The sequence below is a fragment of the Chenopodium quinoa genome, unplaced genomic scaffold (assembly GCF_001683475.1).
Source record: "Chenopodium quinoa cultivar QQ74 unplaced genomic scaffold, ASM168347v1, whole genome shotgun sequence".
Taxonomy (NCBI): Eukaryota; Viridiplantae; Streptophyta; class Magnoliopsida; order Caryophyllales; family Amaranthaceae; genus Chenopodium; species Chenopodium quinoa.
In genome coordinates this window covers 884067-911502 of record NW_018742523.1, presented here as the reverse complement: position 1 = coordinate 911502, position 27436 = coordinate 884067, and the positions used below count along the sequence as shown (strand labels likewise).

The following is a 27436-nucleotide window of genomic DNA, read 5'->3' as shown; positions in this document are numbered from 1 at the left end:
CAGACTATAAATAGTTTAAAATAGCAGGTTTTAAGTTACTACATCTATATCAATTTCTCATATTTAAAATATATTTTTTCTTATATTATATAATTAAAATCTTTATAATATAATATATATTCCGTGTATTTTGTACGGGTACACTCTAGTGTAACGAAACGGAGGGTGTAACGAGAAATTAGAGTGTTTAAAACGGATAAAATTTAATTTAGGGAGAGAGTAGACAACGGGAAACTGTGTATTATACACAATTAAATCCAGATGTCATCTTTCAAGTGGTGATTAAGGATGTTGTTGTTTTTTTTTTTTTTGGTGTTAAATTCGGTTCACCCTTTAGACTAATCCAGATTCGTAAGGATGTCGTTATTTGCCAAAACTCTTACAAATTTTGTTTGTCGTACAGGTTGGAAGGCTTGTAGCCTCTCACTAATTTCTCTCTCTTGATCATTCCACTCCACTCTCTGCCTCTCATTCCAACCTTAACTTCTGTGTCACTCTTCTTATGATCATCGTCTTCAACTCATCATTGATCACGCTCTTTTTGGTTTTTGTAAGTACCAATTGCTATCTTATTCTTATATTTGTTGAATGCATGCCTAATATCGAGGAATTTTAGTTCGATTTTGTCATATTATTTACTGGAATTGTTGTGAGTTACCCGGTTCATATTTGAATTTGTCTATATTAATATACCATTCTAATTAATTCCCACATGACTTTTTTTTATTTGGTTGTATGTTGGTGGATTTACTCGTTGGTAAAAGTTATTTTTATTGGACCACATATGTATTGTAAATGGAACAAACAGAAACATATGAAGATACTATGAAATAGAAGCTTTTTGGTACAAATTGTATAGGGTTTTGTGGAAATTTAATTTGGTTTCACTTAGGGGATGCTTGATTTTTATGTATTGTTGTCAAAATTTCTGATTATGTTGAGTATTCATGTATCAAATATGGTTATTTGATTGGTAATTGATGGACTGTTAAAATCAATCCTACAAGGATCGATTTGTATACTATATCATAAGTTTAAGCTTTTGGTTGAGTTGATCTCTTTTAAGTGGAATATTTCGCGCTAGGTATGAATGGGGTTATGTCGCATCCACATTTCAAACCCAAGGGCTCTCATGTGAAGGGGCGTGGTAGAGTATATAAATTGATCTTGGGCTTCACAGATGACCCTTTAATAATAATATTTTGTTCATTTTATATATTTTTCACCATGTAGATTGTGTTTTTTTTGGGTGTTTAGAGAGTCACAATAGCAGGTGATGAGAATCGATTCGAAGATCTTTTGAAATCGGGAGGGGAGCTCTCCACTTGAGCTAACTGTCACTCCCAGGCACCATCAGGGTACACTCTAGATCGAATAATGTTTTCCACAGAATGGTTTGGCGCTTTTTGGGTGTCTTGTACCTAGGGTTGTGTGGCTAATTAAGTGTAGAATAGTGGGGGAGCATAAGGTGTGGTAGGTATTATATCAAAATATGAGACTCTGGTAATTTCTAGTGGGTGGGGAATAAAAAGGTAACAATATGAGGCATCCATTTTAGAAGTTTGATAATCATTATGGGATGGAATGAGTATATTTGATTCTGCCCAAAAGTCTACTTAGCAAGTGTGCTGCAATTTCAAATGTATATGCTATATCATTGTTGAGCTCTTAATAAAGATGACAACTCTTGTTATACGGGTCCATATAGGTCCAATTGCGTCCAAATCAACAAGAATGAAGTATTAATGTATAACAGATAATAATCTGCCTGAGTTGGGTAAAGAATACTAACCAGATAGATTGGCTAAAGCAATAACAGAATACGTTCTATCTGAACAACTGTCATGTTATTCTTTCGAGTTTTTATACATTGAAGGTTTATGTTTGGAGTCTTCTGCAGGGATCTTAATCTTATAACGAAAGATGGCATCAGCTTTCAAAGGAATGCTAATCAGAACTGTCCCTGATAGATGCTCAGATACACAATTGAAAGTGAAGCACTCAGAACAGATTGGTTATTTGCAAGACCAAAGTTTACTTGATTGTAACCATTGCAAAAGTATTCAACATGTTCGATTGCAGAAGAGCACATGCCTGCATCCATTTTCTAGCCATATGAGGTCACAGGTTGTCATGGCTCTGGTCTCCGACCCAATTTCCACCACTAAAAAGGTAGACTATAACAGTATAACTAGTTGTTTGTGTTTTGAACAAGGCATATAAATCCCAGCAGTCACTTGCATCAGTTTCCCATTCTTCCCATGCATGATGTATAGTTCCTTTTTTATTATTGCCATTCGTGTTTGATTGAAACTTATAATCATTAATCTCATGATCTCATCTGTTTATCAGCATAAAAGTTGAATAACTAAGATGCAATATTTGTCAGTTTTATGTAATTTTCTTTATTCATACAGCGAGTATTCACTTTCGGTAAAGGAAGAAGTGAAGGCAATAAGAGCATGAAGTCCTTGGTAAGTCATTGGCTTTAGATATATGGATTTGATGAATGAATTAAAGTTTTCACTTGAAATTAATTATGTTTTCTTGTAGTCATTGGATCGTATTTGTAAGAGAAGTAAACAAGCTTGAGTGTAATTTCTTTTGCCTGCATCATAATACCATAATATTCCAGCTAACTGTCCCAGCAATAACTTTTAGCATTTTACTTAGAAGTGTATCATAGTCTGTGGTGCTGAGATATCTCCTTCGTCGATTCATTATGTGCACCTGGGAGTTAAAAGAGCATGTGTTGCAGAAATGGTTTAATATTTTACTAAACTAGAGTGTACTCGTGCTAACACACGGTATGTATGTAGCTTGTATATTTAGAAAGAAAAACAATAGGAGATGTAGAAGTTATACAAAACAGAAAAAAAAAAAAAAAAAAAAATTTAAATAAATAAAAAATAATAAAATAATAATAAAAAAAAGAACTAAAATGCATGAGATTTGAGAATTGGGCTTTTGGAGGGTTGTGGTTAAATGACTCTGCAATCCTATAAAAGATAGTCTGTGTTGCTGAGACCCTTGCCTGAATCATTATGTAGTTGGGAGGCAAAGGAGCAAATCTTGCAGAAATGGCCAGCATAGGCTTATCTGTTCCGCCTGGGTTAACCATATCTACTGAAGCATGCCAAGAGTACCAGGACCATGGAAAAAAGCTTCCCAAAAGTTTGTGGGAGGAAATCCTGGAGGGATTGAGAGTGATAGAAAATGACATGGGAGCTTCTCTGGGAGACCCTTCTAAGCCTCTTCTACTTTCAGTTCGTTCTGGTGCTGCGGTAAGAGACTACAATGTCTTATTATTGGTTTAATATATTTTGTTATTAGAAGTTGGTTTAATTGCTTTCTTTTTGCTCCCTAATAATAATTGGTTCTATATGTCTACAGATTTCAATGCCTGGAATGATGGACACTGTCCTCAACCTTGGACTTAATGATACAGTGGTTGTAGGCCTAGCAGCAAAAGGCGGAGAACGATTTGCCTACGACTCATTTAGGCGTTTCTTGGACATGTTTGGCGGTGTAGTAAGTAATTACTTCCATGTCGTTTCACCTAATATTTCCTTAGTAAATGACTTTACCAGTCTCCCTTTTCTTTGCTTAAAAATTGTCCTGTAAAATGCATATTTTCACAATCAGAGGCATCTTAAATGATTTGCATGACTTTTGTGTGAATAGCTTTATTATTAACTTAATTTTGACTCTTTTCTCTTTTCTTTTTTAATTTTATATTTATTTTTCAAATGAGTTATTGTGTAAGCTGGTTCTCCAAATCTTGCTTCTAGTTTAGATATATGAATTCAAGCTTTGTATCAATCAATTCTCTAGCTAATGTTCAACTTTTGACTTCAAGGTCATGGGTATACCTCACTCAGCATTTGAGGAGAAGTTAGAATTGTTGAAGCAAGCAAAAGGAGTTAAGCTTGACACCGAGCTAACTGCTTCTGATCTTAAAGAGCTTATAGAGGAGTACAAGAATGTGTATCTTGAAGTCAAAGGAGAGACTTTCCCTGCTGGTACCAAATTAAATATGCTTCGTTATCCTTCTCATTTTCCAAGCCTAGATTAGTTTGGATTATTTCAGTATTTGAGTTTCCTTCTTTTGCATGTTTATTAAAAATGTAGATCCAGAGAAACAACTTCAGTTAGCTATTCAAGCAGTATTTGATTCCTGGGACAGTCCACGGGCTATTAAGTATCGGAGCATCAACCAGATATCTGGGTTGAAAGGGACTGCAGTTAATATTCAGTCTATGGTGTTTGGCAACATGGGAAATACTTCAGGGACAGGTGTTCTTTTTACGCGAAACCCAAGCACTGGTGAAAAGAAGCTCTATGGGGAGTTTTTAGTTAATGCTCAGGTATTTCTACAAACTTGTACAAATCTTAGAGAACATTACTGTTGCTCTTTATTCACGACCATTGAAGCACTGCATACACAGGGAGAAGATGTAGTTGCTGGCATTAGAACACCTGAAGATTTGGACACCATGAAAAGCTGCATGCCTGAAGCCTATAAGGAACTTGTGGAGAACTGTGAAATTTTGGAACAACATTACAAGGATATGATGGTAATAATTGATAAGATATCATAATAGACTTTAATCAAACACTAGTTTTCTTGCTTGTGCACATTAGATCTGAAATAAGGAAGTTTTGTTAGTCAAATAATAGAATTTGTAGCAATAATCATCTGGTGGATCATTTATGTTAACACAGGATATTGAATTCACTGTTCAAGAAAATAGGCTGTGGATGTTGCAATGCAGATCTGGTAAGCGAACCGGGAAAGGTGCAGTGAAAATAGCTGTCGACATGGTGAATGAAGGAATAGTTGACACTCGAACTGTTATTAAGATGGTAGAACCTCAACATCTTGATCAACTTCTTCACCCTCAGGTATACCTTATTATCTGAAATTTACTGTCCACTTCCGTATTATAGCAATGAATTGGTGACTACTGTTTAGCTGTAGAACATCATCATTTCCAAGAAGTTTTATAATGGAACCACACATTTACTTTAGATGACCATCCAGAAGAAAGTAGGAGCTAATTGAGATCGGGACTCCAGTAGGTGGAGAATGAATATCGACACTCATTTCTACGGCTCTATGGATTCTTTAATTTGCTATTTGCCATGCTGTACATATGCACTCATTTCTAAAAAATTATCTTGGATAGAAATGTTTTCGCAAATAACTATCTTAACAACCTTTTTCATGAACAACTATTTTACATTCATTTTTAGCTACCTCTGCGTGTTAACTTTTTCCATTGAAATTAAAACTACAAATAGGTCAATTGGTAGTCGTTAAATCAAAAGGTTTAATATTGTACTTCTTTATTAAAAAATTGTATTAGGAAGCTATGTATTATAAATTTATAATTGATTTGAATATGATAGGTAGTTCTAGATTTTATTTTTTATTTTTAAAATATGTACATATATAGCATATGATACCCAATCGATCTAGATTTCACTTGGTCATAAACTCAAAATGTTCATATGTTTATGTTTTGGAACAACTTCATAAGGGTAATTCCTGCATATTTCTTCACCTCCCTTAATGTACTTTTAAAAGACTAATGTTTTTATTGCCTTGAACTTTAAACTTATTCCATACTTCTTAATATAGAATGGCCGTATAGTAGTTGTACAAGAATAGGTGTCTGAGCTTACTAATTAATTCAACACCCGTAGACCCCTAGTCACTTTTATGTTATGTTACATGGACTCTACGTTTCACTTCAACGCTTCATTTTGGGCCAAAGTACTCATGTCAGACATGGGTACCTGAGTCCAAGTAACATAGCTGGCTTAGCTGCTATGTAACCCACTACCTGTATTATTTACCTTTGTAGCATGAGATATGCTATTTATGGAATTTTTTTCCTCGGTTGCATATGCATTAGTTTGAAGACCCATCTGCATATAAAGACAGAGTGATTGCCTGTGGACTGCCAGCATCTCCTGGAGCTGCTGTGGGGCAGATTGTATTCAGTGCTGAGGATGCTGAAGCCTGGCATGCTCAAGGGAATAGTGTCATTCTGGTATGATATATACTTTTTGTTTTTCTTGCTTTGTATATATTTTTATTATTATTATTATTATTCCGAGAAAGTTAAACTCCAAATGAAATGTCAGAGACCAACTTCTTATGTTTTACATGTTCAAAAGTAGCCAACATGGAGAGGGAGAGTTAGTCCCAAAGAAAAAAAAAACATGGAGAGGGAGAGTTAGTCCCAAAGAAAAAAAAAACATGGAGAGGGAGAGGGAGAGCATCAGCAACTCTACTTCCCTAGGGTGGGGTGTTGAAATTATTAAAAGAGATGAGAGAGGGGAAAGAATAACATGAACATAGTACATGACTGATTATATATAGAATGTGACTAACTAACTAGAGCTACAAACTAGGATCCTTATCCCATGATCTCATAATCTAATATCATGCCTAACCCACTATCTACATGATCTCCACAACTAAGACCTTAACGAAAACTTCAAACATTGATGATATCCCTCAAGGATGGAAAGTGTGTCACTACAACTACATGTTTGAGGACTTGTTCTCTTCAACTTGTTTCAGATGCTTATTACTTATTTCTTAATCAGATTAGAAACATTCACATTAGAGGAGATCAGAACTTCTAATTACCATTTACTTATTGGTAAATATTGTTAATTGCATATTAAAAAAAATACATATTTGAAAAGTTCTTAATGAGACAAATCTCACAAGATCCATTTTATAATGTTTTTCTTTATAGATTATTATAAAAATGCGATTAAAGTTTAGTCAAATTATTTAATTAGATCACATCAGACAAGATAATAAAAATTCAAATCAGACCATATCAGTCCTTAATAAAACCAGATCTCATTGTTTTAGGTGATATGTTCCTATGCTAATAGGAACTACTTTGAATCAATAATCCAACATGCCCCTTTGATTCAAAGTTCATGGTGTTCATGTTCGACTTTGATCAAAAGATCATTTCTTGAACACCATGAAGAGTTTGCTCTCTTCACCATCTGAAGCAAATTTTGTTTGCTCTTATAGAAATCAACTATGCCATAACTACAATTTCCTTATTCCATTCATTTGACATTTTTTTGTCAAATTTCGTAACATTTTGTGATGTATTTCATCAGTTACACAGTTTTATAGGTGCGTATTATCACTTATGTCGCTCTTTTAATCTAACCCAACTTGCATTTTGATATTATAAGAAAAGCAGATTAAGATAGAAAATGAACTTTCATTTTCTTAGTGCTTAAAATCTGTTGGAAGCATAGTGGACACACAAATGCACTAAACAATAACTCTTATATCTCTTATAAAATGTGTCTTACAAAAACGCAAATACATAATGCGTTTATATAGTAATTGGGAGTTATAATTGATTGTTCACCTGTATATTTCTCTCTTTTTCTAATATAATAGCATACCCCTTAATTTAATCATTGTCATTCTTTAAATTAAACCTGCAAAATCATTTGTCAAGTTAGCTAATTTTAACACTCCCCTTAAACTTGACTTTCTCACAATGCTAATTAACTTCTGCATCCTATTAAAATCTTCAAACTTTAATGGCTTTGTAAAGATGTCAGCAATTTCATCCAAAGACTTTACGAACTTTAATTCAATTTCTTTGTGTTCGATGCACTGTCGTATAAAATGGAACCTTCTGTCAATATGTTTGCTTCAGTCATGGAAGATCGGATTTTCCGCTAAAGCAAGAGCGTATCAGTCATAATCTCAATGGGTTCCATTTGTGGTAGTTGTTTAACAATCTTCTAAGCTATATCGAATGACATGCGCATGAAGTAGTTGCAATGTATTATGATTCACATGTAGATAATGTAACAATTGGTTGTTTCTTAGAACTCCAAGAAACAACATTGTTACCTAATAAAATTACGAACCCTGTCGTGGTTTTTCGATCATCTATGTCTCTAGCAAAATCACTATCTCAATATTGAAATCTTTTGAAGTAGAGTATAACAATCCATGGTCTAATGTACCTTTCAAGTATCGGGGAATTCCCGTCGCCACTTTTAGATGAGAAGTAAATGGATTCTCAATAAAATGACTTACTAGTCCAACAACAAAAATGATGTATTAGCGAGTACATGTCAAGTATCAAAAACTTCCTAGTAAACTTTTAAATAAGGTTGGATTTCGCCTTTTTCTCACTTGGATCATTCTTCGATGAGATGAAAATTCCATCATCACTCTGAAGTCTTCAATTCCCAAATATTAGGACTAGAGTCCCAAATCTGTCATCTCAAATTCGCGTGCCATTCTTTTCATAAAATCTTCAAACATTTCAATACTACTTTCGGTGAAAATTAGATCAACTACATCGATGCAAACATAGAACATGTCATTTCTCTTCTTAACATAAAGTGCATATTCATGAATGCACTTTGAAAATCCATTTTCTTGCAAGTATTTATCGAGTCTATTATTCCATGCTCGAGTTGCTTGCTTCAACCAATATAAGCCTTTTTCAATCTCAATATTTTATTATCTTGTCCTTTGCCAACGTAACCTTCTGGTTGTTCAATGTAGATCTCGTCCTCTAGATATCAAGCGGATTTTACATCCATATGATGAATTTTCCATTGAAATTGTGCTGCTATTGAAATCAACAACCTTAATGTCTCTAGTCGAGCGATTGGGGAAAATACCTCCTCATAATCAATTCCTTGTTTTCGCTTGTATCCTTTAGCAGCAAGCCTTGTTTTGTACCTTTTTACAACACCTTTGTCATTTTTCTTGATTTTGAAAACCCATTTTACTCATATTGCCTTCTTTTCTTTTGGAAGTGTTGCCTATTCCCAGGTGTTATTTTTCAAGTGTTGTTTTTCTCGATGGCATGTATCTCTTTATTCGTTGGTTTAACCATTCTCTTTGATCTTTTGCTCCATTGATTCAGTATCAGGAATAAGAAAAATAATAAAGCATTATCTTCTATCCTTTCTATAACTTCATAAAGATTAAAGAGGCTTCTATTTTTCTTTGGTGCTTCACTTAAACTAGACGAATCTCCACTTGAATGTTATGAATGTGATGACATATGAGGAGATGGTGGTGGAGTAGTGAAAACTTGCAATACACTAACTCACTGTAATAATATTAGAATAAAAATAAGTAATAAAGATGCAATTTTTGAGGGAAGAAAGTTGCTGATTGATTAACTGATGACAAAAATGGAGTCTTGGGAAATTTGGTGACTTCAGGCCACTACTCTCTAGGGAGTACCTTGAGGGTACAACTCTCCTTAACCTAGGGATTACAAAATGACTGCCTAAGACAACACACTCTCCCTTCCCCTTTCTTATATTTACATAACAAGCCAAGGATAGAAAAAGACAAATTGTAGTTGTCGCTGATTGGTAGGTTGATTCCCCTGTTGTGCTTGTGGCTGCGGTATTTGGTGTGCTTGTGTCAACCCTCTCTTCCCCCTATGCTCATATGTAATCCAGTCCTTACGCTTGCTCTTCCCAGCATTCGTTACATCCCCCCCCCCCCCCCTTCAAATTCACCTTGTCCTCAAGGTGAAATGATGGGAACCTCTCTTGAATCGCTGCTGCTTCTTCCCATGTTGCTTCAATTAAGGGCAAGCCTTGCCACTTAATTAACACCTCCAAAATGTCAAGATTACTCTTGGCAGCCCTTAAGTCCAGCACACTCTCTGGTTCAGCCTTGAGTTCCAATTCTTCAGTCAGCTGCAAAGGAATGGTCGGGCTTGCCAACGGCTCTCCTAAGCACATTTAAGCTGAGACACATGGAACACGGGGTGAACTCTACAAGACTCTAGCAGCTCGAGCTTGTAGGCTACCTGGCCAATGCGTTGGATCACCTTGAAGGGCCCGTAGTAACGTAGGGATAGCTTCTCGTTTGGTCGCCTTGCAAGGGATTTTTGCCGATAAGGTTGTAGCTTCAAATAGACTGTGTCTCCAATCTGAAACTCCTCTTCTCTCCTTCTCAAATCCGCATGGTGTTTCATCCTTTGCTGAGCCTGCACCAAATTCATATGCAATTCATCTAACACCCAATCTCTCTCTTGCAACCATTCCTCCAACTTATCCACTGGTGTTTGCCCTCTGCCCACTTTGATCAGTTTGGGTGGGTCTCTGCCATACACTACTCGGAAGGGTGTGAATCCAGTAGAGGCATGGTAGGACGTATTGTAGGCATATTCCGCCCAATGCAGCCACTTTCCCCACGATTTGGGTTTACCATTAACAAAACAACGCAAATACGTTTCCAAGGTTTTGTTAACAACCTTGGTTTGGCCGTCGGTTTGGAGGTGATACGCGGTACTTCTCTTAAGGTCCGTCCCTTGCAATCTAAACAACTCCTTCCAAAATACACTTATGAAAATACGATCTCTATCCGATACAATTGAAGTAGGCATCCCATGTAGTCGCACAACTCCTTGGTGAACACTTCCACAATTGTTAAGGCACTACAGGGATGTTTCAACCCGATGAAATGTGCATACTTCGATAGCCTATCCACCACTACAAATACCGAATCTATACCCCTTGAGTTCGGAAGTCCCTCCACAAAATCCATCGAAATATCCTCCCAAATTGCCTCGGGAATTGGTAAGGGCTGCAACAACCCGTCCGGTTGCAATTGTGAGTGCTTGGCTTGTTGACAAACGGCACATTGCCTCACATATGCTGCCACCTCCTTCCGCATCCCCTTCCAATACCACTCCGCAGCCAACCTTAAATATGTCTTTGTTTCACCTTGATGCCCTCACATCGGGCTGTCGTGGTACTCCTTCATAAGCTTAGAGATCAATGGTGACCCCTTAGGAAGTATTACTCTTCCCTTAAAGAGTAGTCTCCCTCCCTCGAGTGTGAAGCCCCCATGCATTTCCTCCCAGGTCTGCCACAATTTTTCCAAGGTCTAAATCGGCCTTCACCTCTCTTTCCACCTCCTCCCAATCAATTCTAGAAACCAAAATCATGGCTGCTAATTCCTAAACCCCTTCTCCCCTTCGTGACAGAGCATCTGCCACCCCCTGTTACTCCCCCCGGGTTTGAATTGAATCTCGAAGTCAAATCCCAATAATTTCCTAACCCACTTTTGATACTCCCCACTCACTTCCCTTTTCTCCATAATGTACTTTAGGCTCTGTTGATCGGTTCTCACCACGAAGTGGCGCCCAAGCAAATAATGTCGCCACTTAACTATGGCCAAACAAATGGCCATTAACTTTTTTTTCATATATAGCCTTAGCTTGCGATTTTGGGCCTAGCAATTTACTGTAGAAAGCCACAGGCCGCGATCTTGCATTAAAACAGCACCCAGCCTTTTGATTGGCCGAACTCACATTTTTTGAAATTTGCCGCCAAGTGATGTTCTTTCAATTTGGACAACACTACCTTCATATGCTCCAAGTGACTCTCCTTGTCGGGGCTATAAATGAGAATGTCATCGAAGAACACGAGCACAAATTTTCTCAAGAACGGCCTAAACACTTCCTTCATCAGTGCTTGGAAGGTGGCCGGTGCGTTAGTAAGCCTGAATGGCATTACTAGAAACTCATAGTGCCCTTCGTGGGTTCTAAATGTTGTCTTACGCGTGTCCTCTTCTCTCACCAAGTGACAAACCGACTTAAGGTCGAGCTTCGAAAATACAGCAACCCTATGGAGCTCATTGAGAAATTCCTCGATTATAGGGATGGGGTATTTATCGGGGATTGTCTCTTGGTTTAGGGCGCGGTAATCCACACAGAATCTCCACGAATTATCCTTCTTATTAACCAACAAAACGGGTCTGGAAAACGGACTGACTGACGGTTTGATTATCCCCGCCTCAAGCATCTCCTTGATTAGTCTCTCAATTTCATCTTTCTGAAATTAGGGATATCGGTATGGCCTAACGCTCACCGGATTGCTGCCTTCTTTTAATACTATCGCGTGTTCATGCCCACGTTTAGGTGGCAGCCCTTTTGGAGCTGAAAAAAAACACCCTGAAATTGCTCAAGAGTTTCTCTGGCACCGCCGCACCTCCCACCTTTGCATCACTTACTGCCGCCTCGACACGGTTAATATCAAACCATAATCCTCCCCCTTCGTGTTGCAGGGTCGGAGCATAGCCTTGAGGGATATTTTGGTCCGCTCCAAGGCAGGATTTCCTTTCAAAGTAATCTTCTCATTCCCCACCATGAAGCTCATAAAGTGAGTCTTCCAATTATGCACCACCGGGCCTAATTCCTCAAGCCACTTAATTCCCAAAATCAAGTCAGCATTTCCCAATCGCAGTGGCAAAAAATTATCCACCACCACGAAGCCTCCCTGCAGCACGACCCTCACTCCTCGGCACCTACCCTTGCCCCAAATGACGTCACCATTTCCCAGGGATACACTGAATTCACGAGCGCCCTCCACTGGCACCCCCACCTCCGCCACCAACCCGTCCGAAATGAAGTTGTGGGTGGCCCCCGGATCTACTAGTATCACCACCGGTTTGGGTCCCACCTTACCTTCGAGTTTCATCGTGCGTGGGTTGGAGATAACCACCAGAGAGAGGGAGCCCGGCGCTAGCTCATCTTCGTTGGAGTCGGCGTATGGTGGCTTTGAAGGCCCATCACCTTCATCACTCGCACCGCCAAGTAGCAGTTCGCTCATTTCCCGATTTTTACATCGGTGGTCGACACTCCTGCGCTCGTCGCAGCGAAAATAGAGACCTTTAGCCTTCCGTTCTTGGTGCTTAGCGTCCGTCAACCGCCGTGGTTCACCTGATTTAACCGAGGAATAGCTGGTGGCTTTTGGGAAATTTACCCCTGAGATTGAGATGGGACCTTAGGCCATCCTTTGAAGGACGACGTTTGTTGGGTCGGGGTGCCATATGTATTAATCAGGCCTAGCCAGTTGACGCCGACCCAGTTGAAGTCTTAGGCCCACAAATTTCTACGCCTTTAGTATCAACCCGTTGGGGTCCGTGCCTTCGAAGAGCGGCATGTCTAGCTTCCTCGGCTTCCAACAGTGGTCGCCGCCGCCATTTAGATCATTCAAGTTCCGCATTCCAAAGTTACTCCCTTGCCCTTGCTCGTGGTTCCTTCGACTCACCAAATTTCGCAACTCTTCAAAAAATTGAGCTTAGGTGGTGGTATTCACCATCATTTGTGCCTCTTGTTGTTGTCGGAACAACTCGAATCGGTGGTCAAGCCGCTGAACAGCCTCCTCCATCAATTTCTTCAGGGTCTCCTCCTGAGTTTTCATTGCTGTCTCTAAAGCTCCCAACTAGTTTTGAACTCCGGTCATTTGCTCTTCCAAAGTGTCACACCTCTGAGTGAGAAATAACCATTTTTTCTTCTTCTTTTTTTTTTAAAATAAGAAGGTAGTGTAGTGGGTGGTGGTTTCCGATACCGGTGGTCGCAAGATTGTCGCTTTGATACCATTTGCAACACACTAACTCACTGTAATAGTATTAGAATAAAAATAAGTAATAAAGATGCAATTTTTGAGGGAAGAAAGCTGTTGATTGAATAACTGATGACAAAAATGAAGTCTTCGGAAATTTGGTGACTTCAAGCAACTACTCTCTAGGGAGTACCTCGAGGGTACAACTCTCCTTAACCTAGGGATTACAAAATGACTGCCTAAGACAACACACTCTCCCTTCCCCTTTCTTATATTTACATAACAAGCCAAGGATAGAAAAAGACAAATTGTAGCTGTCACTGATTGGTAGGCTGATTCCCTGTTGTGCTTGTGGCTGCGGTACATGGTGTGCTTGTGTGAGCCCTCTCTTCCCCCTACACTCATATGTAATCTAGTCCTTACGCTTGCTCTTCCCAGCATTCGTTACAAAACTGCATCCTGAACATGATGTATTGAATATTCTTCATTAAAATAAGGAAGAAATTTGTTAGATTCTTCCTCTTCTATGCTCCAATCCCATATTGCTTCTTCATTAAATTCTACATCTCTACTAACCACTGTATTGTTGGCACTTGGATTAAACAATTTGAAACCCTTATAGATTTTTCGTCATATCCTTTAAAAAGTAGTTTTTTCACTTCAATTAAGTTTAGACCTTAGTTTCTTGGGAACTTGTGCATAAGCACTGGACCAAATACTTGAAGATGTAATACACCGGGCTTCCATGCACTCCAAGCTTCTTGAGGTGTCAAAGTCTTTGAACTCTGTTGGTGAACGATTTGACAAATAAACTGCACATGCAACTGCTTTTGCCCAAAATTCTTTTGGCATCTACTTATTTTTCAACATGAATCTTGCCATGTTGAGAATAGTTCCATTCTTCCATTTTGTTGTGGGGTTCTAGGAACAATAAGCGACCGGCGAATTCCTTGGTTTCCACAATATCTGTTGAATTCATTATATAGGAATTCACCACCTACGTCAGTCCTTAACGCTTTTATTTCATAACCACTTTATTTAATGTTGAACTTCTTGAAAGTTCAAAAGCTTTAGATATATTTTTTAAGAAATAAGCCCATGTCTTCTTGCTATAATCATCAATGAAAAGCATAATGTATGAATTGTTACCTAGCGAAGAGGGTTTAATGATTCCACATAAATCTGAATTCACTAACTTAAAATGACGTTGGATCTCTTGAATTAGTTTGTTTCGGAATACGCTTCACAAAGTTGATTAAGATGATCAACATTGGATAATCCTTAAATCATTTTCTTGTGATCTAGTTCCTTTAGTCCTTTAAAATTAAGGTGACCAAATTTCATATGTCACTTCCAAGATGGATCTTTAATACACATCTTCTAACACATAGGTTCAATTGTTTGTAAGTTTATCGAGAATATTTTGTTATTTATCATAAAGACTATGGCTATAAGCTTAGAATATCTATCATGTAGCCACAACTTTTGTCCCTCTATTATTATTTTATATCCATTGATCTTCAAGAGTTCACGTACTTAAGATGTTACTTCTTAAGTTAGGAATATAATAAACATCTGGAATTAATTTTGTGACTAGATACTTTTAATTCAATCATAATTGTACATTTCTCTTCAATCATTACTTTTGATCCATCGCCAAAAGTAACATTCCCAACCAAAGTTGTATCAAGATCAACAAATTTGTTTGTCTTCTGTCATATGATTACTCGCTCCATTCTCCAAATACCATGTGCAATTTTCATCTCTCTTGTCTTTTATTTTGAGAGCTAATAGCACGGTTGAATCTTCTACGTCTTCTTTATCTTCAATAAGATTTGTTTCTTCGTGCACCTTTTATGAATAACATTCCCACGCAAAATGGCCATATTGATCACAATTGTAACGTTGAATATTAGCTTTTTTATTGTTCTTTGCAACTGGCTCACTCCTCTACTTCTTCCTCGACCTCTAGTAGAATTCAACTTTATAAAAGTTATTGGTGTTTTGGTCTCTCTTCCTCTTCCCTGGCCACGTCCACGTCCTCGTGGATCGCCTTTACCAGGTGATTGAAATCTTTGTTTATCACGTGTATCTTTTTTATTATTAAAAGAGATTTTAACTTGCAACACTTGTTGCTCATCTTCCTTTTTACCTTTTTTAACTATTCTTTGTTCATAGGCTCTAAGAGACCCATTCAATTCATCAATCGTCGTGGAATCCAAGTCTATATTGGCCTCCTCGATAGCAACCACTACATGGTTGACATCATAATGAAGAGAGCGTAGATTTTTTAACTACACAAGAGTTGACTCACCAAGCCTCTTCATTTGATTCACAACGTATGAAACTCTTCCAAATTAATTTTAAGACGGATTCTTTATGAGACATCTCAAGGTGTTTAACATTTCCTCTTAGAGTTTGAAGACGAACCTTCTTACTCAACTTACTCCTTCAAACGATTTTAGAAGAGTCCATGCTTGTTTGGAGTTGGTTGAATTAACAACTTTCTCAAACATATCATCATCCAATCCTTCATGGATTAACGTAAGTGAATTTTAATCCTTTTTCCTCTTGGTTACCAAAGCTTGTTCATCTGCCTTTACAAAACCTTTTTCAACAATCTCTACGCAAGATTAGTTTTCATTCGTAAAGAGCATTTATCATATCTTTCTTTTGTGAGTTTAGGGGTATTGAAAAGCCACAACATTATTTTTCGTTGCCATGTTTTATATATAGCGTGGCTCTGGTACCATTTTGTTGCAAAGCGTGGTGGACACAAATATAATTCACACAGTAATATATAGAGAGGAAAACAAATGCATTAAACAAACAATAACTCATATCTCTTATAAAATGCGTGTCTTACACAAACTCAAATACATAATGTGTTTATATAGAAGTTCAGAGTTATATTTGATTGTTCACTCGTAAATTTCTCTTTTTTTCTAATAAAATAGCATACCCTTTAATTTACTCATAGTCATTCTTAAATTAAAGCCGCTAGATCATTTAGTCAAGTTTAGCTAATTTTAACAAAATTGTAGTACACAAAGGTCATTTAATGCTAAAGTCCAACAACAAATGAAAGCTAAACTTTAGGAACTACTTCCATATTTCACGGAACAACTAACTAACCAAAACATGATAATAGAAAACACTAAGATACTTATACTGAGGGTCTATTTGACAAAGTAGCTTTAGGTGTTGGATGTTAGCTGTATAGGTAGCCGTAAGTTGTTAAATGTCAACAATCCTTTTTAACATACTACGTACTATAATAAATTAATTGTGTCGTCTGAGTTAAACATAAAGAATCAACTATATTATCACAAATAACCTTCATATTAGTACAAATTGTTGTTCCAACTTCACCGTGTGAACTAAGAGTGACATCTAGTTCGAATGAAGGTTAGTGAATACTTCTAACACTCGAAAAAGGGGATCATTGGTGAATATATTCTAATATAATTATAAAGCGTAAAAGTCACAACTATAATTTGTATTTGTGTCTCAACACTAAATTGCGGTATTTTATCTTCCATTTTTGCTTCAAGACTCCAAAACATCTCTCGATACAACTTCGAAGTGATGAGTGCATACGATTAAAAGTTTTCACTTTATTTTGTGGGTGGAGGCATGATGCAGGATACCTTAACTTTGGATATGGTACTAGAAAACCATTTCGATCTAGATACCTTTTATCAGGCAAGTAATACATGCCTACATAGATTTGTTATTGAAAATTATCAAATCAATTTGTCATAACAATTTTAAAACGTATAATATAAAAAAAAAATGGGAAAATTGTAAGGAATGTGTAACATATACATACCTTCGGGGGCTTTAATGCTAGTGTTCCAATAACGTGAAGAAAAACACGAGTATCATGTGTTAATCCTTCCTAACCAACTAATATAAATGTGAAGAACCTATAAAATGACATGCAACCAATACATTAAATGTCGGAAGTGTTTTCCTTCCTCTATAAGGCATTTGTTGGGCCTCAGGTATTGTAACTCCAATATGAGTGTCATGCTACACGAAACATAACAATTTGAATGAAATTTTGTCTATTTTTAGACTAAAAATAGGGTCATTTGTGAATAACTACCCGCTTTTTTTTATTTGTTTAGAACTACTCGCAAGTTATGAAACATTTAGGTAGCACTACACAGTAACGTTTTTCGTCCAATTAAGACGTTATTGGGGCCACATTTTCACTTTTCCCACCTAAACTCCCACCAACTACATTCTATCTTCTCTCTCCTCCTTAATTAATTTTCCCTCAATTCTCACTCAAAAAATCCGAAAGAAGATAATCAAGTTGTTGAACGCAAATTCTCAAAAAATTAGGCAATGTTTCACAACGTTTAATTCATTGTTTGTTGTATTTGTGTACAAGTCTTAATTAAATGCAATTAACATAATTAGGGTTTAAATTAGTGATTCAGATTAGGGTTTATGGGCAGGGGCGGAGTTAGAATTTTTTAAGCTAGGGGGGTCGATGATTGAATCAATATATAAATATATGGCTTATTATTATAACAAAATTTTTATTTCTAAATCGCAATTTATGATTTTTAATATTAAAAAACTGTCAATAATAGATTACATGTTAAAATTTTTGCCAAAATATTTTCCTATGTACTACCTTTGTGTCTTATTATGGTAATAAAGGGGTATTATTTGTGAGACATTATATATTCCTTTGTTCCACATAATAAAAAATAGAGATAGTATAAAATTGGTGTAAACTCACTTGTTGACTATTAACCATTCACTTTAAAAATTAAGATTTTTTTTTTTCATGATTATACCAATCATATCACCGAAAAACAAAAGTGATAGGCAAATAATTACTGAACAATTAGACAAAAGTAAAAATTTGATTATTTATAAAATAAAGGCGCTAATTTATATATAAAAAAATGTGTTACCCGATTGAATACAAGATTAAAATTTGAAAAGATAAATCACTTATAGAACATTTGAAGTTTAGTATAGAATTTGGGCAAAAAAAAATGAGGAAAAAATAAAATGAAAAATCTAATGTGGTTGGATTGTGAAGAAGATTATGGAGTTTAAAACTAGGGAGTCAAAGAGTAAATTTTAATGTTCTCCACATAGAGAAACTAAAAAAACAATAATAATTACCCTATTAACCATTCACTTTAAAAATTAAGATTTTTTTTTTTCATGATTATACCAATCATATCACCGAAAAACAAAAGTGATAGGCAAATAATTACTGAACAATTAGACAAAAGTAAAAATTTGATTATTTATAAAATAAAGGCGCTAATTTATATATAAAAAAATGTGTTACCCGATTGAATACAAGATTAAAATTTGAAAAGATAAATCACTTATAGAACATTTGAAGTTTAGTATAGAATTTGGCTAAAAAAAAATGAGGAAAAAATAAAATGAAAAATCTAATGTGGTTGGATTGTGAAGAAGATTATGTAGTTTAAAACTTGGGAGTCAAAGAGTAAATTTTAATGTTCTCCACATAGAGAAACTAAAAAAACAATAATAATTACCCTAAGTAGGATCGAACTTCAGACCTAAAGGAGGTATTGTAAGCCCACATAGCACTAGGCCACCAGAATTTCAGTAACATTTATGTTAAATTATTAGTATATGTAGTAAAATGTTGTAGGTATCAATTAATAAAAAATATGGGCTGCACGTTTGGGCTACAGGGGTCGGGCCTCTACCAGCCCCCCCCCCCCTTAGCTCCGCCCCTGTTTATCGGTACAAATAAACTTGGGGGTTTTGATTTCTAGGGTTTCTGGTCAAAAAAAATTTAGGGGTTTTGATTTCTAGGGTTAGTGGGTTCAATTGAGTTATGGATTTCGGCTATTTTGGCTTTGAGATTGAATTCAATTAAATTAGTGATTCAAATTAGGCATTAGGGTTTATAGGTTCAAATAAATTTAGGGGTTTTGGTTTTAAGGTGAAGTGAGGAAGGTGAAAGAAGAGAGTGAAAATGGAGGGAAATTAATTAGGGAGGAGAGAAGGTAGTTAAGGGGAGTTAGTTAGGTGGAAAAAGTGAAAAAGTGGGCCCATTAACGTCTTAATTGGATAGAAAAAGTTACTAGGTAGTGCTATTTAAACGTTTCATAACTTGCGGATAATTCTAAACAAATAAAAAAAACCGGGTAGTTGTTCACAAATGACCATATTTTTAGGGTAGTTTTTTCCCGTCACCTTACTCAAAACACGATAATCAACACACATATGCATTGAACCATCAACCTTCTTTTGTTGAAACAACACCGGTGCACCATACGGAGCCTTTGATGGCTTGATTAAAACAGCATCCAAAACCCATCTTGCTTGCGTAATTCGACCAATTCAGATGGCCCCATCTGATACGGTGCCTTTGCACGTGGCCTTGTACCGGACTCCAACTTTATTGCGTGCCTTGGTAGAAGCCTCTTGGAAAAATCTCCGACCATTAAGCCTTCAAATTCCTTCAACAAACATCTTTCTTCACAACCAAGGCGGCCAAGAAAGTGGGTTTATCCCATTTAACACCTTTCTTAACCTGCATGGCTAACAACAAATTATCAGTCGAAGTGACGCAACTATCATTTTTGCCTACTTGAAAAATTTATTACCAAGGACCAACTCATAGTCGTCCATTTCCACACAAGCAACTCGACCTTTTCTTTCCATGCCCGCATTTTGACATGGACATCCTTCACTATGCCTATGGAATCTGCGGCGGCAAAATTCACCGTCTTGATCTTGTACGAAGATGACTCAACATTCAAACATATAATAAAATTGTGGTGTTGGTCGCATGGAAAAAAATCGCGGTCGCGGTCTCGTTTGTGGTAACAGACGCGTTGTTGCAGAAGCGGCGTGTAACAGTCAAATAAAACAGATCGCGGATTTCGCGGCGTGATTTTTTTCAAAAACTTCACATAAGCCATTTTTTGAGCTTTTAAATTCATTTTTTTTAAAATTCACTATTTTTCCATAAGTACTTTAAATACAGCCCAATATATGAAATATGGCATTTATAAATTATTTGAATATTATTTGGGCTTTATTTTTTGCTACACTAAAATAGAATAAGAGCTACAGTCAGCATAATATCGTACTCCAAAGTCCAAACAAATTTTATTGAAAGAAAAATCTAATAAAAAATTAGGGAAATTCTACACTATACCCCAGGCTTTTCCAAGCTGTGCCCCTCACTTTGAAAAGTTCCACGCTGTAACCTGTAGGTCTCTCAAGTGATTACACTGTACCCTTGCCATTATCTCTCCGTTACAACTTTCCGTCAGTTTTCCCTTTCCAACAAAATAACGTTGGAAGGGGTTAATTTTGGTGGGAAAATTACCCTCCACAAACAGAGTACTCCACCTTCCTCCTTAAATAACCCTTCTTCAACTCTGTTTTTCACATTATTTGGTTTGAATTTTTTTTTTTTATTTTTTTTTTATTTTTGCGAAATTCTCACGCAAGCATCATGTCAAGTTCTCGTTCTTCTTTTCAAGCCAAATCGAGTTGTGTGCTTCAGTTCATGCCTCCACGATGCTGTTGCAATCCTCCGAAATTAGCGAAGATCAAAATATCGACAACAAATCGCAACCCAGGGAAAGCGTTTTTTAAGTGCAACGACTGTGGTTTCTTCAAATGGCTGGATGAAGGTGATATTCAAGGACTGGGCAATATTCAAGGACTGGGCAATATGCAGACTAGTGATATTGCACTTGTTGTAGACAAATTAGGTGATTTGATTAGTTACTTTAAGGATGTAGTTAAAATAGGGGTTTTTATGTATTTCATGTTGTTGGTGATTATCTTGATTAAAGTTGGGTGATTTGATAGGATTGATGTAATTGCCAAAAATCTCAGCTTTATTATGTAACAACATTTGAAGTTATGTAAGAAATATTTGTGGTTGAATACGATCCAATTAAGATGAGAAAATTAAAGGAGCATTGCATAGCAAAGATAATATCAGGTTCACCATTTGTTACATCCAAAAAATTATCACTCCCACATAATTACATAATAATAAAATCCAAAAAATTTACCCCTTCCCTACTTAATTAGCTGATACTTTTACCCAAAATATAACTCCATGATTTTCTTAACAATTATACCCAAACTAAAGAAACATGCAAAAGACCATATCACTTTGGTTAAAATCAGAGCATGGACAGCCTCTTCAGAATTTTCCTTTTTTTTGGGTTGATGTAGCCTTCCTCATTGTTTGTTGCTGTTGTAGTGTTTGGTTCTGGTTGAGTGGAAGCTTCTGCATGGGTTGTTGTTTGTCTGCTTCTGGTTCTTGGATTGGTGGTGGAAGTCACAGGTTGGCTGGAGCAGGCTCTGGGAACATGTACTTGGGCAGATGCTTGACTGACCATCATTTCTATGAAGTTACCATCATGAGAGCTTGAATGCCTTGTGCTCTTTCTTGCCTTTGCAGCTTCTTTGGTGGTCTTGAACACTCCAGCTTTCTCTAGCATTTCCTTCTTAGTAGGTCCACCCTTGCAAGTCAAAGTACTATGTCCAAACTGCTTACAGTTCCCACATTGGACAGTTGAGCTCCTCTTACCTTTTCTTTGTTCCCCCTCCTCTCTCTTCCTGTTCCTAGAGGGTCTGCCTACACTCCTTTTCATAGTTGGGGGGATTAGTTTAGGTACATCTAGGTCAGGCCAATGTCGTGGATCAGGTATGGGCAAGATATTGCCTTTGTAGGCTGCCTTGTACCTAGAAACAGAGTACCACTCACTCACAAAATCTAAAGGGTCTTTCCCATCATGAAGTATAGCTCTTACTCCATGTCTGCAAGGAATTCCTTCAATTTGCCACCTACCACAGACACAACTTTTAGTGTTTAGAGAGACTGGTAGCATGCTTCTACCATCTGACACCTTAAACTCTCCCCTCCCTGATGGATATGCATGACAGAGTCTTGACTCCCTCTTCACCACCCTAACTCTCTCCCTGATATTTGGACACACTCCCTCATCCTTCCATTGCTCTGATAGTTGTTGTCTGGTAGCATGTCTGACCATAGCAATTCTTCTGACACCTGATCATACAAAGATAAATTAGTATCATATGCCAAATTTACTACTACAATGCCTAAAAGTAAGTGGTTTCTTTGCACCTTCTAGCAGAGTTAAAATAGGGTATGTCCTGTCAACTCCTATGGTGCTGTTGAAGCTCTCCATAAAGTTGTTGGTGTTCTCATCACAGCACAAGTTTGGGTCAAACTTGAATTTTGTCCATCTCTGAAGAGGGCCAAGGTCTTTGAACCATTTCACTGCTCCAAGACCTGCTGCTTTCTGAACTTGCTAGAGAGCCTTTTTGAAACTAAATGCTGAATAAGAATTAGTCACAGCCAGAAAAGTTGTGCATCACCACACCAGGATACACAGTCTTGAAGTTCTTGCATAAATGCCTTGCACAATACCTTCTGTCACAAGTTGGCCACACTTGATCCAATGAAGGATCAATTCCCTAGACATAAACACATAAGGAAAGTTAGTACATAATTATTACAGGAATGAAATTAAGTCAAGTAGAGATAGTGGCTACACCTTCTGCCTATCACTCATAATGGTCCAATCATCTCTTCCAGTCTGAGTGAGGATGTTCTTCAGGTGAGTAAAGAACCAACTCCAGCTGCTTTTATTTTCTGAGTCAACCACAGCAACTGCAAGGGGGAATATCTCATTATTCCCATCCAATGAGACAGCAGAGAGGAGCACTCCACCATAGTTGCCTTTCAGGTGGCAACCATCCACACCCACTAACCCCCTACAATCAGTTATGACTCCATTGAACTGAGCAGCAAAACTTATGAATATGCAGTTGAATTGACTCTGAGGTTGTTGTAGAGTTTTCCATAAGCAAAATGCTATAGAACCTTGGTTTCTGTCCTTAATCATTTCACAGTAGCCTGGTAGCTGCCCATAAGAATCATCATGTCCACCTTGTATCATCTCCATAGCCAAACCCTTCATCTTGTATAAGCTTGATTTTGCCATTGTCACACCAAATTTTTCCCACAACAAGTTATTAAGTGCTTTACCTCTAATGTCAGGTGTAGCCCTAATATCTTCTATCAGTTTCTGAGTTGCCCAAGCACAGGTGACCATTGGGTTGTTAACCATATTCAAATCACAAGAATGGCCATTCTTTATGCTTTTTATAGCCCAAGTACAACCATCAATCAACACACTTGCATATGTTGCTCTGATTTCCTTACCACCAAGCTAAAACCTTCCTGCACTGCTGCACACAGTAATCTCTAAGGGCATCCTTGAAATGGTCCCTATCTACAAACAACTGCCAAGGTTTTAACCTAATCATTCCAAGCTGTGCATCATCAAATACCTCCCCATTCCTATATAGCCTACTCACATAATCACCTGCATCCTCATACACAGCCTCATTGCACCTAAATGGCTCCCAATTACCATCTACAAAATTCTGATTAAGCAAATCCATTGGGTTCTCTTCATCTAAATCTTCCTCACTAAGCACATCAACCTCTTCATCCTGTACTTGTGGTTGATACTCACCATCAGAGTCACTCCTTGAACCAGTATCCTCATCAGAACCACTCCCTGACTCAGTCCAGGCTGAACATCTACTTCTGCAACCCTCATCCTAGGCCTAGTCCTAATAGTGTCACCATCAATGACAGTAGCTTGTGCAGACTGAGTTGCTTGGATTGGTACACCCTTGTACCTAGCAGTGGAATGTGCCATTTTCCTACCATGAGGGAAAAGTTCTACCTTACTCCTCACTTTACTCTTTTTAGCAGTAGGGGACTCAGTAGGGATTTGCTTGGCTGTGTTCATGTGTTGGTTGTGTTCATGTGTTCACAGGGGCTTTCCTAAGATTGGGGCTTGGGACACCTTGTAAAAGCCTAGGACTTCTTCTAGGTGGAGATGATGAAGGTTGAGAGTTAGAAATGTTCAAGTTATCTGAAGGAGAAGCCAGTGAAACATGAGGTGGAGAGTCAGGAGAAATCTCTTCTAAAAGTTTTGGTAACCTCCTACTGGGTTGGGGACAAGTGGGGGCTGGTTCAGTTAGTATTGTTAGGTTTTTTCTATCAGGTAATTTTAGAATGGGTTGTTGTGTTGGGCTGAGTTGAGAAATAATGTGTGTCACATGTCTGGGAGGTGGTTGTGGGCCAGAATCAATTTCAGGGCTTTGGGTTTGAACAACATTGAGGTTTTCCTGTGGGCCAAGCTCAGGATTTTGTGCTTTTCTCACTGTTTGGGCAAGATTCCAAATAAAAGAAGGCTTAGCTAAGCACCCAACCCACACATCTATCTCTTTCAGTGTAATATTCTCAAACATCTTCATCATAGTCCCATCATCAACCAAATTTATACTCTTTCCCCTAAAACAATAGTGCAACCCAGGGTATGTTGGCAACTCAAATTTACTCTTTTTAAACTCCTCACACATCTCATTAATCACATCAATTAACAAACATCTATCTATATCATCAACCTTTACACGAACACAATTAGCACCATAATGGATTTTTCGAATTCTCTCAACCATCTGCAACATAAAACATGCAAGCATTCTCAAACCACTGACAGTTACACCAATTACGAAACACTACAGCAATAACATTGCAAATACAACAACCTAGCACAAAAATTACCCCCAACACGCATGGAAACAAGGTTTATAACCCCACCCACCAAATTAATGCATCCAAACCATTCATTCAAGCACATATGTAATTAATTTCAACAAATTACAACATCGAAACCCTAAATTTAACATCTTTATACATAATTCAACAACTACAAAGAGGGAAAATTTGGGATGCAATGGGTTACCTTCGAAGTCCTTTTACGCAGAAATCACCAGAAACTTCACCCACTTCAAAATCGCTCTTTGAATTTACCCAGCAAAGTTTCTCCAGTTCGCAAATCGCTCTTTGAATTTACCCAGCAAAGTTTCTCCAGTTCGAAATCTAGTAGGTTTGACTTTGAACGTAGATATCTCTCAAACTACAAATGATTTTGAGGTGATTCAAGTTGGAGGTAATAGCTTGGCTCAAGAGCTTTCCAACGATAGGTCATATGCCCAATTCCGATAAGAAACGAGAAAGTTAAGGCCGTTTTACGAAGAACTGACGCTGGAAATATACTGACGAAGTACTTGATAAGACACTACCGTGCCTAAAAGAGACACGCCCATGCCTAGTCATAATTTCAATTTTTTTGGATCCGGTTTCAGCTTAATTATTTTAGGGATAATTTCCTAAAATTATATCTTTTCTATGACGGCTATTTGAGTATACTTGGGGAACAATCTTAGGGTTTTATTAGGGTAACCTTGTTGTAACACCCTAGAAATTCCTTTCTTTCAAAATACATGTTTTGTCTGTTTAAAAATTTAAATAGGAATATCTAAGATATTACCGCCACCGTGAAAACGGCTAAAGCAACCATCAAAGACACACAGCGAAAGACTAACTTCAAAACCGTTCAAAACAAGTCAACTTGAAAAGTCAACCAACGAAAGTCAAGTCAAATAAAATCAAACTACAACTTGGAACCATTAAAGGCCCTTATTCAAAAACCGTTCCAAAACCAAACCTTTGTGTTAGTCCACATAAAATATGTCATAAATAAATAAAGCATAAAACACCTTGTAACCTAATGAAAACTAGTGAGATTCACTCTTCTCTCATGCCCCATCATGATCATGCTTCAATACCTGAAAAAGTTTATCTTTACTTGTTTCCACTACTCTCCATTAAAAATAGGTCATCATAGGGCCAAGATAAAGACATGGCCAAATACACAAACACACACACAATCAGCAAAGTTGAGTACATAAGCGTAAATTAGCCACACTAACATGCTTTCACCTATCAACACACACTTACCTCATTGCACCTGTTCACAAGCACACACACAAATCAACAAGACACATTGACTAGACACTAATTAATTCATTTTGCATTGATTACGCATCGAACGAGTTTCCACCTCCTAACCTCCCCCAAATAAATTGAGGTTAACTGACACGGGAGCTAACCGTGCCAGCGACAAAACCACTCAAAGGTGGCGGAATTCCTGCGCATAATAATAAATAAAAAAAAAAAAAAATACAGCGTCTTGTACTATATTAGAAGTTATGGTTAAATATAAAACCCCATAACTCCCCCCATTGTTCATACTCAAGGTATATACGTTCCAAGAGTTTTGGTGCGTAATCTCTTTCACTTTACGTTATTTACATGTTATTAGACTTGGTGATGACTTTCAAAGCATAATAAGTCAAATCAACAATAATTATTCAATCAAACAAACATACCAATTTAATTCTTGAATAATTAGTGACCACATATTATTTATTGTTGAACCCTTTTTAATTCTACCTCAGTGTCAAAGACACCTTAAACGCATAATGCGCCAAAAATACTATCCCTCGGTGTTAAAAATACCTTAAGTGCACAAAGGCACCAACATACAATTTATTCCTTCCTCATGCTTAAAGCATCAATAAAAATTATTTGAACCATAATAAAATTCCTTTTCAATATTCCTAACATAATTAAACATGTATTTTAATTAATCATGCATTCTAACATGCCATAAATAAAAGTGTGGTTCAAATACAACATGCCCAAAATATAATTTTCCAACCATAAACCATCACAAATAATTCATGCTTCACAATTCAATCACCAACATCATAAATTCACAATTCCATACATAAACCTTAGCATGATACTACTTGTAATTGATTGAAATCAAGCCTAGCATGATTCTACATCATCAAAATATGCTAAGTACGTAAACGTACCTCAAATAAGCTCTTAAAATAACCAAGTACTCTACAACAATTCTCGAACCAAGTCTCCTACATAAAGGGACAATAATACTATATTAATTACCCTTGTATACACAATTTCCAGCAACTTAAACTCACTTTAAATAACTTATAATAATCTGAAAATTATTTAAAAACCCCTAATTAAACTCCTTTTTAATGGATAATCACACCCTTTTATTAA

The 27436-nt window shown here is 37.0% G+C and overlaps 1 protein-coding gene across 3 annotated transcripts in view; it reads left to right on the top strand.

Annotated features, from left to right (window-relative positions):
* Positions 1-223: 223 nt before the first annotated feature.
* Positions 224-27436, top strand: part of LOC110719952 (pyruvate, phosphate dikinase, chloroplastic) — a 36186-nt gene continuing 8973 nt past the window's right edge. The window contains exons 1-11 of one of the 3 annotated variants that reach the window (XM_021898948.1): positions 224-550; positions 1258-1358; positions 1901-2172; positions 2418-2474; positions 3051-3284; positions 3394-3531; positions 3860-4022; positions 4132-4367; positions 4449-4577; positions 4726-4905; positions 5922-6059. In XM_021898948.1, the coding sequence (XP_021754640.1) occupies positions 1924-2172; positions 2418-2474; positions 3051-3284; positions 3394-3531; positions 3860-4022; positions 4132-4367; positions 4449-4577; positions 4726-4905; positions 5922-6059 (1524 nt within the window). In that variant the 5' untranslated portion in view covers positions 224-550; positions 1258-1358; positions 1901-1923. Of the gene's footprint in view, positions 551-1257; positions 1359-1900; positions 2173-2417; positions 2475-3050; positions 3285-3393; positions 3532-3859; positions 4023-4131; positions 4368-4448; positions 4578-4725; positions 4906-5921; positions 6060-27436 lie in introns of those variants that run through there. The other 2 variants (XM_021898945.1, XM_021898947.1) reach the window with 2 other exon arrangements.